The 15,086-nt window shown below is 43.6% G+C and overlaps 1 protein-coding gene across 1 annotated transcript in view; it reads left to right on the top strand.

Annotated features, from left to right (window-relative positions):
* tbc1d10ab (TBC1 domain family, member 10Ab) overlaps positions 1 to 12,632 on the top strand; it is a 48,891-nt gene extending 36,259 nt beyond the window's left edge. Inside the window, exons 7-9 of the mRNA XM_088935436.1 lie at positions 2,953 to 3,142; positions 3,837 to 3,991; positions 6,003 to 12,632. Coding sequence (XP_088791562.1) covers positions 2,953 to 3,142; positions 3,837 to 3,991; positions 6,003 to 6,419 — 762 coding nt within the window. The 3' untranslated portion in view covers positions 6,420 to 12,632. The remainder of the gene's footprint in view (positions 1 to 2,952; positions 3,143 to 3,836; positions 3,992 to 6,002) is intronic.
* Positions 12,633 to 15,086: the final 2,454 nt, after the last annotated feature.

Raw genomic sequence — 15,086 nt, 5'->3', positions numbered from 1 at the left:
TGATCTCATGTGAACTTCACAGCTAATCAGACCAACCAAAATGGGCCTGCAGTGATCAGAGTGGAGTATTCATCTCTAGCATGTTTTTGTTTAATGCACAAGTCTCTTTGCTATTAAGTTTCCAACACTCTCCAGCAGCATGAAGGATTATAATGTGGATCAAACGCTAAGGGTGCCAACTCTAAACAGTCTGGAAATCATGGCCTAGTGCCTGTATTGTGGCTGGAGCTTCCCAACCCAAGATGTTCACACGTCTGAGCATCATCAGGGCTTGAGATGGCCAGGTCTTCCTGTCCTGTAGTGAATCTGAATCCTGGGATTTGCTAAGCACCAGAGGGACTAAAGTATCATGGGTAACAGATACATTGCTCTTCCAGTCACCATTGATTCCCAAATAAGTCTCCTGACACCATGCATTAACTATTGAGCACGTTGAAAGAGACCATTCACATTCCTTATTTCTTTCTGAGTGTAACTTTTCAGTTGGTCAAAACTCGACACTTAGATCCACAGTAATTTACATGTCATGTAAGTACTGAACGTCGGTACAACATCTGCTGTTCTGTTGTAGTTGCACTGAACAAAAGGCAAGCAGAAAGCACAAGTGATTTATATGCATGACCTTGTTGAATAAGAGATGTAATAATTGGGGATATCAGAAGGCTGTTGGCCGCTAGTTTGTGTTTTCATGTAATTAAGATTGATGTCTACCTTCAGGAGCTTCAGATTTGTCATTAGAGTGATGTGGGTAGACCTTGTGGGTGGTGTAACTGAGGAAAGATCCTTGGCTGACTTAGCAGGTATCCCGATTAGATTAAAGCCATCAGTCAACAAGGCTTTAATAATGTTGAATATATGGAACCCCCTCCCCTCAGATTAATGAATTTCCTGTAATAGATGAATGAATAAAGAATAGGGTGCCAATAAATTAAAAAATCCAGCCTATCTGTAAGAAGAGATAGGGTGAGCCAAATGCTCAGTGTCTCCACACACGAACACTAATGTGCTGGAGTGGCTCTGAATAATGGCCAGTCTGTCTGTGGCTTAATGGCCTTTTCCAGTTAGCGGCTGGAGGTGAAGACACGGAAAGACTGACTCCCAGCTTGCTGGCGGAATTGAGCCACCCCCCCCCGGGGAGCAACAATGGAGCTATTGCCACAAGTGTGCGGGGGGGGGCGAGTGAGCCCGCACTGCTCCGATGTGCAGAAATGCAGACGACTGAGCCTCGATTGTGGCCAGGGACTCCACAGAGCGTGGCCTGCGTCCCCCGGATCCCCAGCTCTTCAACTCTGTCCAAGGATAAGAAAAAAGTCCTGTAATACGCAGTAGAGCGGTTTCAGTTTTGTTTGTTCCCTTATAAGAGAGTGAAGAGTGATGATAGCTCAACAACCTCTGACTGACTGCTCTCGCTAGAGCCTGGGAGTCCTGAATACTGTCCATTTCAGTCAAAAGAGGTCCCTGAAAAGTCCAAACCACAGCCTCTGGACTGTATTGTTTTAATTCACCTCTGGCAGCAGAGTACCTCTTTCAGAAAGATTCTCAGTCTTGAAATAACTGCTTAGAGGCGCAGAGAGCAGCCGAATTCCAGCCTTGCCAGTCTTGTTGGGCACAGCCTGCTTTGTGTGTTTTCTTCTGTTCAGAATGAATGGAACTGTAGTAAAAGGTGGGCTGTGCCAATCACTCATATTGCAGCAGTGGGCTTGAGTCAGAGAATCTGACCTCCAGTGCAGCCTGTAGCTAGGTCAGCAAGGTGCTCCAGTTTTTAAACCACTGGAAGGCAAAGTTAAAGCTTGTGGGCCCACAAAGCATCGGTGTTTCTTCTCGCATGACCAGATAAAAGACTGTCGGCTTCTGTAATGCCAACAGAAATGGTAATGCAGCACAAAGACTTCTTTCATACATTACTAATCATTAACAAAGACTGAAATTTTCCTGTATTAAATATATAATGACAGTTCCTCATTCAATGGCCGCCTTTCATGATCATAGCTGTGAGCTACCTTATATTTTTGTCTGTGCTAAATTCCCACCTGACTAAGGTACAGTACCCTCAGGCAGTCATTTAGATTTCTAGGGAAATAGAAATGCAGATCTTGATTCCTGCTCCATTAGACTGAGTTTCACATTTACCAGTCCTTAGTATGGGGGCAATTTCAGCCATCCTTTTGTAAGATCGAATGCCCCAAACACAGTTACAGCCAAAACAACTGGAGTGTTTTCTGTACTACACAGCAGGAGATACTGCTTGCAAACATCGGTCCATAAAAATCTCAATTGCTTTTAAGTCTTTCCCAAAAGGCATTTAAGTTTGGAAAGTCCCTATTAATGCTGAGCTCCTGAATATTTTTCTTAATGTTGGAAAACAAGAATTTTACACATTGGAATCTCATCCTGGTGAGAAATGTTAGACTGGGGTATGTACACTGAGTGATATGCACTGGGTACTGTACATGTCTCTTGAAGGATAGACTTTAAAATTCTCTTGTTGACCAATCAGGTGTGGCATGGTCTGTCTCCAGTATACAGTCAAGAGTTACTATCCCCTCGCGTCCTCATTCTCTCACATCGTATAGCTGGCTCTAGGTTTCTTCATCACGTAGAAACATACATTAGGGGACTGTGCCTGTTCAGCGGCAGCCCCTCCTCATTGAAATGCTCTTCCTGACCGTATTAGAAATTTTTTTAATGTTTGGCTTTAAACATCTTTTTATTTTGCAGAAATCTCTTTTTCCATTAATAGCAAATCTAGTGGCCTTTAAAGCCTAATCTTTGTTTTAGTTCCACATTTACTCTGGAAACTACAAGAAAGATTTGTTTGCAGTTTGCTGTACTTTTCCTGCGTTGAATTCGTGTCGAGAGTCTCGGCTGGTCTCTGGACTGGAAGGCCCTGCGGTGTCTGAGAGTGAGGTTGCCGGTGCTCTGTGTCACAGCTGTGCCTGTTGGGGTTAACAGGAGGCGATCCAGCTGGATGGCGAGATCCTGTTCGCTCTGCTGCGCCGCGTCTCCCCAGCGGCTCACAAACACCTGAAGAAGCACAAGATCGACCCCATCCTGTACATGACCGAGTGGTTCATGTGCGCCTTCTCTCGCACCCTGCCCTGGGCGTCCGTCCTGCGCGTCTGGGACATGTTCTTCTGCGAAGGTGAGCCGGGCCCTTGACTGGACCTCTCCGGGATTCACAGCACTGAGTGTTTCTTCAGCATCGCAGCCTTCTGGTCTGCTATGGGAATGAGCCCCTGTCATCTGGTTTCGTATCAGTAGCACATTTGGAGGAAGCAATGAAGTAGGAGAGCCCTACAGGTCAGGATAATAACTAGGGGAACACGAAGGCTTAGACATTGAAGGAGTTCAGAAAAATACAGATTATCAGGCAGCATGTGGGGTTCTCATGCAAATCGAACACTAAAGGCGCTGACTCTGAGCATGTTTTGTGTCTGAGTCTTTGTTGCATCATTAGACTAGAGTGACTATAGCTTCCCAAGCCATGATGTCCACATGTCCAAGCATCATCAGGGCTGGCTGGGCTTGGGAACTCTGCAGGGACTGCTGTATCATCAGTAAGAGATGCACTGCTCTTCCAGTTAGTGTTGGTTCCCATGTAACACTGTGACGCACAACACAAAACCTGCTGAAAACATTCAAAGAAAGCATTCACTCTCCTTGTTTCTCCCATGCTGATACAGGAATCCTCGCGTCGAACTGAGCTCATCTAATGATTTCAGATTGGGAACAGGAAAAAAAGCATGCAGATCCGTTCAGATGTTTGAGAATTGGACAAGAAGGCAATGAAAATGGGAAGGCCTATAAACAGTATTTCAATGTTTTCCAACACGCAGGGGTGAAGATCATATTCCGAGTGGGCCTGGTCCTCCTCAAGTGCATGCTGGGTACTCAGGAGAAGCTGAAGGCTTGTCAGGGCCAGTATGAGACCATGGAGCTGCTGAGAGCTGTGGACCCCAAATACATGCTGGAGGGTTTCCTCATTCGAGAGGTACAGTATAATCGCAATACAGCACCACTCTCTGTTCTGGCCAAACATGCATTCTTTCAGCACATCCGTTATCACTCAGGGGTCTCATCTCTTCAGCGCAGCATTTCCAGTTCTTTATGTCCTCTTAAAATAACTTGAACAAGTGCTGTATGTGACACATTTCAGTTAGACTGAGAGCTGTGGTTTCAAACGTGTGACAAGCAATTTGCAAAATGTTCAATAAGGGGTTTGCAAGAATCTTTAAGCTAGTAGTTGCTTTCCTCAGAGCCTGCAATAAGCTGAGCACGGTGGTTTTCTAGCAGTCCACACTGTGAAACAGTTCAGGCTGGTGGTGCAGACAGTAAATTCAAAAGTTATGTTCACTTCTAGGAGATACTGTATATTATCCATCAGTTTTGTTTTCCTCTTCTAAGACTTTGCTGCCCTCTACTGGCTAAGCCATGTTCAGCTGGATAGGATCACATGTGGTTTGCATTGGATACCCCGGCACTGGTCTGGCTCTCTTGTTGGCGACAGGCACCGCATCAGACCAATCTGCTTTTTTTCCTTGTCTTATGCAGAAAATGTCAAATTATTAGTCAAACAGCAATGAGACTCTCCAATATTTTGATATCAAGGTCATCAAAAAGGTCAACTCTCTCTGCATGAATATTTCTTATAAAGACAAACAAATTTTAAATATTAAATATTTCGGCATCATTTTAATAACAATAATAATAATTGCTTACACTTATATAGCGCTTTTCTGGACACTCCGCTCAAAGCGCTTTACAGGTAATGGGGATCACCTCCACCACCACCGGTGTGCAGCCCCACCTGGATGATGCGACGGCAGCCATAGTGCACCAGAACACTCACCATTTTGATTACCTGATCATTCATAACTGATAAAAATCCATGCAAGTGACTTAAGCACTAAGTCACATTTTTAGAGTGTTGAGTGTGCACCGAGTGAGGTGTGAGATGAATGTTACGCCTCTTGAAAATATTGAAATGGACCAATATAACCAGCTGATCAAGAGAACATTCTGTCACCAGAGGCTGGACTTTATCTCATGTGAGCTCTCCGGCAGTGGAGTCATGTCCTTTTAAACAATGAAATCGAGGTTTTCCACAAACCAACCCGATTGACACCAGAATGTGACACAGACAAATAATAAACAATATTACACCTATATGGTGCTTTCATGGACACTCCACTCAAAGCTCTTTACAGGCCCCCCACCTGGGTGATGGGACGCCAGCCGAAGAGCACCAGTACTCTCGCCACACACAGCTCTCAGCGGGTGGGAGAGAGGGATGGAGAAGTGGAAGTGTGATGGTCTGGGCAGGAAGGTCTACTCACCACAGACCTCCACTTGTAGTGACTGATGGCCACCTGACTGCGCCGCGATGCATTGATCAAGCCCTTCTGCTGCTCTTCTGCTGACGTGACAGCAGGGCAACGTGCAGCTTCGCGCTGCTCCTCTAACAACCGCTTTCCTGAGAGACGGGAATATGGCAGTTACGCTGTGGGTCCTGTTAAACAGTAATGGGATGAGGCGATCGAGTGTGTAGCATCACGGGGTCAGAGACCAGGAAGCAGGCACGTGCTTGTCCAGGCTCTGTGGGCAGAAGGGGACAGAAACAGAGGTATTCATACTGAGATCACAGGGATCTCTGTATTGCATCCACCGGTTTTCATTATGTTACGAGTAGCTAATTGATCTAGGAATCTTGTTAATATGTTATTATGTTATCTGGCTTCAACACGGTGGTCAAGCAGTTTGTTACAAACCAGCACAGCCCTTTGTTTAAAGATAGTGGTTCCTAATTCCAGTCTAAAACATACTCCCTCTTAGTTTCCATTTGTGCTTGGGTGCTGTTTTCACCATAGGTCTTAAAGGTCCATTGGTCTTAAGTTACTGAAATAAGATTGGATGAAATTTCCCCACGATGCACCGGGGTCCTTCTGATGACCCTGTCATGCCTGTCATTAACAGTGTCCCTTCCTGCCCCGCACCTCTCTCAGATCCTGGAGCTGCCCGTGTCGGAGCGCGACATCGAGAAGGAGCACCACGTGCAGCTGAAGCGCTGGAAGGAGACGCACGGCGACCTGCACTACAAGTCCCCTCCCAGAATGCACGGGGCTCGGGCAATCATAACTGCCGAGCCACACACGCGCCAGGACCTCCGGCAGAATCCCACCATCGTCGTGGAGCCGCCCCCGTCCAACGCGCCGCCCGCCAAGGACGAGAAGAAGAAGGACAAAGGCCGGAGGGGCAGCCTGAAGAAGGCCCCGGGCTCCAAGAAGGAGGTCGCCAACCCCTACCCCATTCCAAGTGTCCCCCCATCACTCCCGGCAGACGCAACCCTGCAGCCAGAGCCAGAGTCCTCCCAGCAGGACAATCAGAGCCTGAGCAGCACTGAGCTGGACACGTACCTGTAGCAGCACTCCCACACAGGCAAGAGGACCTTTTCTTGGAAATGACCCAAGGGCTATTGGCCATCACTGTGAGGATCATCCCCAGAGTTAGGAGCTAGGTGCAGGATACACCGACTGGCCCTTATTGCACATGGGAGATTTTCCCTTTTCCCTCCTCCCTCCCTGCTTTTCCCTAAGATTTTGTCTTACATGACCCATTCCACCTAGACTCTCTCTCTCTTAGTCCTGAGCTGCAAACATGTCCCCAGCTGTTACGCAGTTTAGGTAACTTCAGGAATTGCCAAGGTCTGAAAGGGGTTTCTGGACATTTTCTGCTGTAGTAGGTGCTGCTCGGATTTGCTTCTGACGGAAGGGGAGGACATCAATAAGCAAGCCTTATCTCCTAAAGCTCGGGTTGGGTAACAGAATGCAAATTGAACGCAGACACAAACGGATCAGTGCGCTGTAACCCTTGCAAATTTTCTGAGGGACGTGGCATGCCTGTTCCTGTTTGCTGCTCTGATCCAATTGGACTTGAGAAACTGGGGCTGTTTCAGGTCGAGACCTGCCAAGTGCAAAAGTTAGTTCATGGCGTGTCGATCCCGGATGTGGTGCGGGGTGTGAGCTCTGCAGCAGGGCGAGTGAACGAGAGGTTTACCTGCTTATAACCCTTCTAAAGCTTTGCTGTGGTCTGCCATGGAAACGCCACAGTAGAGTGTAGCAAAGCCCCTGGGAAATAAGTCAAAGCATTGAGAAAATACGAGTATGTTAAAGCATGGGGAAACCCTCAAAACCCCATGCAGATGTACAGCAGAAGCCAATCAGAAGGGCCGTCACATCCTCCACTCTGTTCCTGCCAGGAACACAAGGCATGTGTTCCACCTACACTGCAGCACAGTAACCTCTCACTCAGCATGGGTTTTAAAGACGAAATTCAGCTCCCAGGAGCTAATCCTGAATAATCCACATTCATTTTGTTTTCCTAATATGGCACTCCCAAACTCTTCGGTTTTTATGACATTTGAAGCAGAAGCTAAGTAATTACTCCTCTACCTCCATTTCTGTGCTTCTGGAAGACTCTGATACTGCTACTGCACTGTATAGCAGTCTCTCCTCTTTTAAAAGCATTAAGATGCTCAGTGGTGGCGTGAGAACAGAGTGCCTGCAAGTCTGCAAGAGACTTGAAAGCAAGTAGAGGATGAGTCCTGTTTACATTGCAGCTCTTTTTGCGTAAGATACCAAGACGGGAAGGGTTTTTCTAAAATGTTCATCTGAATATTTGCCAGTGCAGCTCAGGGTCATTGATAAATCTGGTTCTGTAGCTTATTGGGGGAATTTCCTCTGCAGTGTACAGTGGAGCCGGGGAAGCAGTGTGGCTTGGTGGCAAAGGCAGGTTTTTGTGGCGAACACTAGAGGGGGCAGCCTTCTGTTATAGAAGAACCCTAGAGGGCACATTCCAGTAACCGCATTGATAGCTCAAACATGTCTGAACCTCCTGGAAATGAAAAGTGGGGCTGTTGAAAAGTGGATCCTCTCTGAAATTATGAAGCAGCAAGCAAATCCCAGAAGGAGCAGGAAAAAAAAATTGAAACGGAGGATTTCTGTATCGCTTTTTAGGTCTGGATTTTTGGTGTTGATCTTGCATTGCTTAATTGAACATTCGCATCTAAAAATGCCTTGTGCACCAAGATCCTAAAAAGCAGCAGTGAATATTGCTTAAGATAAGCACACATAGGACTGATTACTTAAAGCCTGTTTTCTTCAGGGCAGACAACATACTGCTTTCCAGAGGCGAGTGCAAAACGTAGATCAGCTGCATGAGATATGCGCCTTTTCCACTGTAAGCCTGTCGTTTTGAAACGGGTGAATCAAATGTTTGCACAGAGCTCTGAAGCTCACGTGACCAAACTTCATGCACTGTTCATCAGTCTTGAAACATTGGCTGCAATACCAGCAAAAACAGACGGGTCAGTAACGGCAAAGATCTAGACAGCAGCACTGAGTGGAATCGTTTGGGATTATCCAGTGCAACGACCCTGTATTGGATAAAGCTATTAGAAAATGGATGAATGGAAGGTGGGGTTTTAACACATGAAGGGGCTTTATTCACAAATATTGATTTATTCACAGTGTTTATAGGTGAGGTGCACAGAAATGCCTGTCAAGTCCCTCTTCAGATTTAGAAATTTTGCTTTTGTGACAAAGTTTCCCCCCCCCACTTTTAGAAAAGGTGTCCCAGATGAAGTGTAGCCGAAAGATGTTTTGCATGTCTGGTGAGGCGAGGTTTCTGCCTGGTTCAGTGCCATTCCGAGAAGCCCCATGCTTTCACATGCCCTAGCAGTAGGAGTTCTTGGAGTTTGAAATTCTTGTCTTCATTCGTTGTATCCCTTTGGTGAAATTCATCGAGGTCTTAAGCAGGTTTTGCATTTCACGGTAGAGGGTGTTTGTGAGGTTAGTTGATCAGCTGGAATGAATGTGGAGTGAATCCTGCTCCCTGGAGTAATGTTTGGTCGATGGCTGGTAATCTGCAAAACCTCAAGTTTGATTTCTAGCATCTTTAACTAGGGAAAAGATAAAGCAGTTATCTGTCCATGTATCTTTTCCAGCCTTGGAGGAACGAAGTAGCCGTAGTGAGATTCATGACGTCAGAATGTCAACACAAAAGGTGGCTTTTTCATTTGAATTATATCCTAGATCATCAGTGTTATTTCAGGTGTGTTTCACAGAACACTGATGTGTGACCATTCAAGGGCTAATCCTAGTCAGGATTTTTCTTTTAACTGTACTTAACCTTTTATGCAATTCTTGTTCTCTCAGAAGTGCAGGAGAGACCCAAGGTCATTCTGCTTCTAGAAAAACATTTGCTGTTTATGGGATTTGCGTGAGAACAGCAATACAAAGTGCATTGAACATGCATGTGTCTCCTGGATGAAGATAATCAAATCTAAATACAATCCTAGACTGGGAAACTAGTGTGGATAATTATCGGGGTTCAGAGGCCAATGTGACGCAACCATATCTATGATGTGGTTGTGACTGCAGGCACAGTTTCCTTATACATTTCACTTGTCTTTAATGTGATGGGTGGATTGCGTCAATGAGGCTTGTGAACTTTGCTGTAGTGCTTAGACACACTGACATTGGTCCAGTTCTGACTAACGAGATTGACCAGTTGTTGATTTGTCTGTCAGGTCGACAGTGGGTTTGTCCCCTCTAACAGCTGCTGCGTCACAGTATTGACCCAGCGTTAAAGGAAAATTACAGTGGTAAGCAGTGCTATTTTTCTGATGTTCATATGGAAGAAGTGATATTGGGCTCTGCCACTGGCCAGATCCATTGAACCCAATGTTAGGCAAAGGTATGGATATTACCTGAAGAGACTGTGTTGATTTTTCACCAGGGGTACATTCAGTCCTTTTGTAAGTCAGCCCTCAGCACAATGAAAGACCTTTTTGGTGGCCACAGGAAGTCACAAAACTGAGTGATACGTTTTAGTGAAAGTTTTCATTTTCAAGTCTCTTGTACTCGTTAGACCACTTCAGCTGTACAGGACAGGTGTTGGATTAGAAGCTGTTCAAGTCCATCCACTTCTCTTCTGTCACAAATTGTAGGCGCTGGTAGAGATTTTAAGGGGTCTAACGTCTGCTTGTTTGGCAGGCATTCCAAAACAAAACACAGCCTATACCTGGGATCAGTATGTTTTATTTTTTTGTTTCATAAGACAATTTCCAAGTCTGTAAAACCTTCCACTCTTGTAATATAACCTTATATAATATGCAAATATTTTTTTTAATCTTGGAGCATAATGACACTAAAATGGTATATCAAAAATAAATATTTTCTATGTTGATAGCATTTTTATTAATTGTGAGGAATGTATGAGTTTTTTTTATTTCGGGGAAACTCATGGTCTTCAGTGCTGTTATGCAAAGTTTCTTGTTATTGTGAGGAGAAAGTTTCTTTTAATTGCCGTCTTTGTATGTTACACTTCAGGGCTTTTCTAACCTCATTTTCACCTCAGCCTTTAGGCTGGACATCATTGTTTTCCAGTTTTCCATTCGCATAGTGACCAAAGACGACAGAAACAATTTATATGGCACTCCTGTGTCTTTTATTCGTTTCGCTGGCTGTCCATCTTTAAACCCGATACAAGGGGTGGATTGTAGATTCATGTTGTTATAGATCCTTATTGTGAAGTGCTGAATTCTAACCCTGGCTAAGCATTAGGGACCCAAATACCAGATTCACATTCCATGAAAGACTGAGTTCTGTTGTTTTACGTTCGTGTATTGAGATCAATGTATGTTCAAGCTGGGGACCATCAGGGAAACTGAAAAATGTCTTGGCTTTTGCACCTTTGTTCAGGTTTTGCGTATTCCAGTTTTTTGATTTGGCTCACAGATACAGACCAGTTACTTGTAGCTGGGTGAGAGCCCCTTTCCATGCTGTTCTCTTCTGTGCTGGCCCCCCTCAGGGCAGCATCGCTAAACCAGTGTTTCCCCAGCCCTGTTTCCATGGGACCTACAGATCTCTCCCATTTTTTTTTTTCCTCGAACTAATTTAAGGCTGGACAAATGTTAATTGTTCATTTTCCATGTACATTGATGTATTGATTAATCGACACTATGAAATTAAATACTAATAATGCATGCGGAGCTGTGGGTCACAGATTCGACATGGCCAGTGTGTGACTAAAATAATTTTATTAACTAAATTTATACAGCCAGCAGTTCATATATCAGAATAAGATTCTCAGTTGCCTGCTGTTTGATCAGATGATGTTTACTAAATTATCATACAAAAAAACAACAGTCAAGTGTTATAAAAGATTGAATAGTGTAACTGGCAGATTGGTACATTAACTTCACCTTTGCATTTTAATGTAAATGTAAAATAAGAATGTTTGAAACATGTTCTGTGAGCCAAGATCAAAAGGCATCGAGGCATTGTTGTGTAATGCTAGTAACCAAAAGATCCTAATAATTGGGAGAATAAGAAGCTAAACCATGGATTTATAGTGCTTTCCTGGGTTTGAAGTTGAAAAGCACTGCAACTAAAACTCGTTCCCACTAATGAAGATGCAGGTGATCTTCTGCCAGTGACAGACAAAACGGATGTGTTCTTGTTCCGGCATGTTTTAGATAATCAAGGTCTGTGTCCACTGCAGAATGGGTTCTGTTCTTACACTGTGGGATTCTGTCAGATGCACCAAAGACCTGTGGAGACGTTAAGAAATGACAGTACATTAGGGTGAGGATTCAAAACTGTCTGGCTGGATAATTTAGGCTAAACTCTCTTTAATCCAGATGGTCCAAGTTTATCCCTTAGTCCACCTTCCATTTTGTACATCAGAACGGCATCTTCAACATCTGATCGGAATGATCCAGTGCATTGGGCTCAGGATGATCCTGATCTCCAGTGTATTGTGAACGATCATCCTGTTTGTGCCAAAACCAGAGCGTGTGATTCTCTCGAAGAAACCCCTCGCCAGTTTTATGGTGGATCGTCAAGTACCAGATCTGTGTCCCACTTCTTATTTTAATGTTTTTAAAGGAAGAATCTTGCTACATTACAACGCACAGTTGCTCTCAGGTGGGACTTCTGAAAGGGTTTCTACAAACTTTTCATCTTGTTAATTGATAGACATGACCGAAATTAGTATTCCCACCCTCCCAGTGGGAGATTACACCATGTTTAGCTGTGTTTCAATGTTTTGACCTGGCAAGAAGTTTAAAATTGACAGCCACTCTTTGCAGGTTTGTTGTTTGTATTAACCTGGTTGCCCAGTCCTCTTAGCTTGACATTATATTTACTGCACTTTCTGACTTTACAGTTGTTTTTTTTCCCAGTTACAGAATGCAAGTTATTTTTTAGGGAGCTCCTTCAAATAAAATGGGAAAAAATCACACTGATTCTTGACTCAACAAGAACTAGGTGAGAGATCTTTATACCGCTGGGTTTGCCAGTGGACTCCCTCCCATCCAGCCACATGAAAGACAGTCTGATGGCTCAGGAGGATCCACCTTCTTGTTAATAAGTTGACCTGAGTTTCCCTGTTAGTATACTCCTTCAGACATCTCCAGAACCCAAACACTTTTTTCTTGTGTCTGCTGCCTATATTTGAGAGAGTGTATAGCAATGTGATTTGTTTTGTTTATCAGAAATTAGATTTCTTGTATTTAATGCTGTTTCTGTACACACAAAATGCATTTACAAGGAATAAATTTGATACAGTCCTCAGCCTTTTGTATTTTTCTTTTTTGGTTGGAATAGAAACAAACATCTGTTGCCGTTTAAAAACTGCTTCTGCCTATGTTCTCCTACGATGAGTCTTAATTCTTTTTAAATCCACCCAATTTATCTTGCAGATACAAGAAAAAGCCAGCTGGACTGCAGAGTAGAAATAGATGGTTTTAGCTGCAAAGGCTGCCGGCATAGTTGCCCAAGAGATATTTCAGCGAACAGATGGTTGCACTCATTATTAAAGAGCTAAAATCATACCCACATGTAGAGGGCTAATAATACTTAGAATAATGATAATGATTATTAATACTTTTATGTTGTCTTTATAACTTCTCAAAGCACTTTACAGTAACAGAAAAATGTTTGTCATTATAGAATAGAAAACAAGGTTTAGAACACAGGAGAAGATTCAAGAGGCAAACGCAGATCCGATTGAGTAAAAGCTGTTCTAAAGAAGAAGGTTTTCACTCTGGATTTGAAAGTGCTCAATATAGATGACTCTGCGATACCCTTAGGGATGGAATTCCAGAGCTTTGAGGTGTCATAAGAGAAGGCTCTGTAACACATAATATGTAGATGGGCTTGCGGGATGAACAGGAGATCAGAGTCAGATGAATGAAGGTTGTGATGTTGGGAGTAGGAAGATACAGTAAGTCAGAAAGGTACTGAGTTGCCAAAGTGTGTACAGCCTTATAGGTGAGTGTGAGGATTTTGAAGTTGACACAAAACCTGATTGGAAACCAATGCAAGGACTCCAGGACAGAAGTAATGTAATTAGTAAATAATGGTAACAGTAAGCCAACAGTCGGTGTAAGTCTGACTGTCAAGGCATTGTAAATGTACTCCATTCAATGTTTAAAGAGTAGGCAAACACCCGTGTACAGCACATTATTTGCAGTTTCACATCCAGAATAACTTGCGTTTGGAAAGCCGTGTCATTTCTACTTGTCACAGAAATGGTAACAAAGATGCATTTAACCCAGCAATGCTCACTGACACTGTGCTCTACTTCATGTATACAGAAGATGGTACACATGCACCTTTACATTATTTTTTTTTCCAAAAGGAGGAGTGTGACGATATTATTCTGTTAAAGTCAATGCTACTTTTCACGGGACAATATTATTGCATATATAATGCAAGGTATTAACATTGTGGGTAACTGTTCAAAAAATTAACTATTGCATTTAAACACAATTTTGTATAAATACAGTATTTTTTTTCTCCATGGTGCTAATGAGCTTCTACCTTATTTTGAAGTATTTGTGAACATGAATGCATGAATGTCATTAACTCTCTTCTCCCTATCGCGGTGATTAATGACGATGTCGTTGCAGCGTGCGTCTTATTTAAAGCAGAGGCCTTTCATGCGGTAAATCATTTGTTCCCTTGTGGATGGGTCCTATCAGGCAAAAAATGTTTTGCTGCTGGATGGATGTTTGGATAGAAAACAGATAAACACCACGTACGGATAATAACTGAGCACATTACATATGCAAGTATAACCTCAGATTTCCATTCACACAACTTAATAACTGGTGCATCGTCAAATGGCCAAAGACAATCGTTCACGATCAGCAATGCACTGTTCACTGCTTTTGCAGACTGATATTGCATGATATAGCTGTGGGAACCTCAGTTCTTTAGCACCCTGTTTCCCAGCCCCCAGGACCAGCGGACCAGAGAGGCGCAGTTGCATTGAATGGGATGTTTCCTTCTTAGCCCCAGTGACCCTCAGATGACATGACGGAGCTGTTCCCGGGTAAGAGCGCTGGTGCAAGACACTGCTGCAGCAGGTCAAGATCCCCGGAGCGCTTACAGGTGAGAGGTGGCTGTTTGGACTGTCTAGCCTGTCTGCTAGTGTATTGATTTTATGGTCTCCTCCAGCTGTTTCTTGAAGGAAGCAAGGGCTTCAGGGTTTACCACTGGTGATTATTTTACTGCATGTGCTTTCTTTACTGATCCCACAATTTGACCCTTGTAAGGTCAAAATTGGCAAATCAAATATTGGTGGATATGCTGTCAAAGAATTCATTCTTTTTTTAAGAGAACCCGGTTCACTGTCTCCTAATGGAAGTGGAGCAAACCATATACAGAAACATGGTCTCCTGATTTTTACAGTCAAGGGTGAGGTTTTGAGGAAGTGAAGTTCTAGAGCTGCCAAGATTTTTTAGGGCACAATTGAGTCAATTTGAGCTCATTATGACTGTGATGGAGTCAATATGCCAGTAGGGGGAGCAATTGGAATGATTTTATACACTTCAGCGCCTTGTAAAAAGACCTACAGTCTATAATCACTGTTACCATCATAACACATCGACCACCAGAAGCCTCGCATTTAAAAAATAGAGCATTTAGCAGTAATTAGCTGTTACATTCCAAGACAAAAGGAAAGGAAAGTTAAAAGATTTTCATTTGAAAACATGCAAATATTTGATGATAACTGCA

This window comes from Atractosteus spatula, chromosome 17 (assembly GCF_055471065.1).
Source record: "Atractosteus spatula isolate fAtrSpa1 chromosome 17, fAtrSpa1.hap1, whole genome shotgun sequence".
Lineage (NCBI taxonomy): Eukaryota > Metazoa > Chordata > Actinopteri > Semionotiformes > Lepisosteidae > Atractosteus > Atractosteus spatula.
Note: the sequence above shows the minus strand (reverse complement) of the source record. Positions and strands in the feature narration are given on the sequence as shown.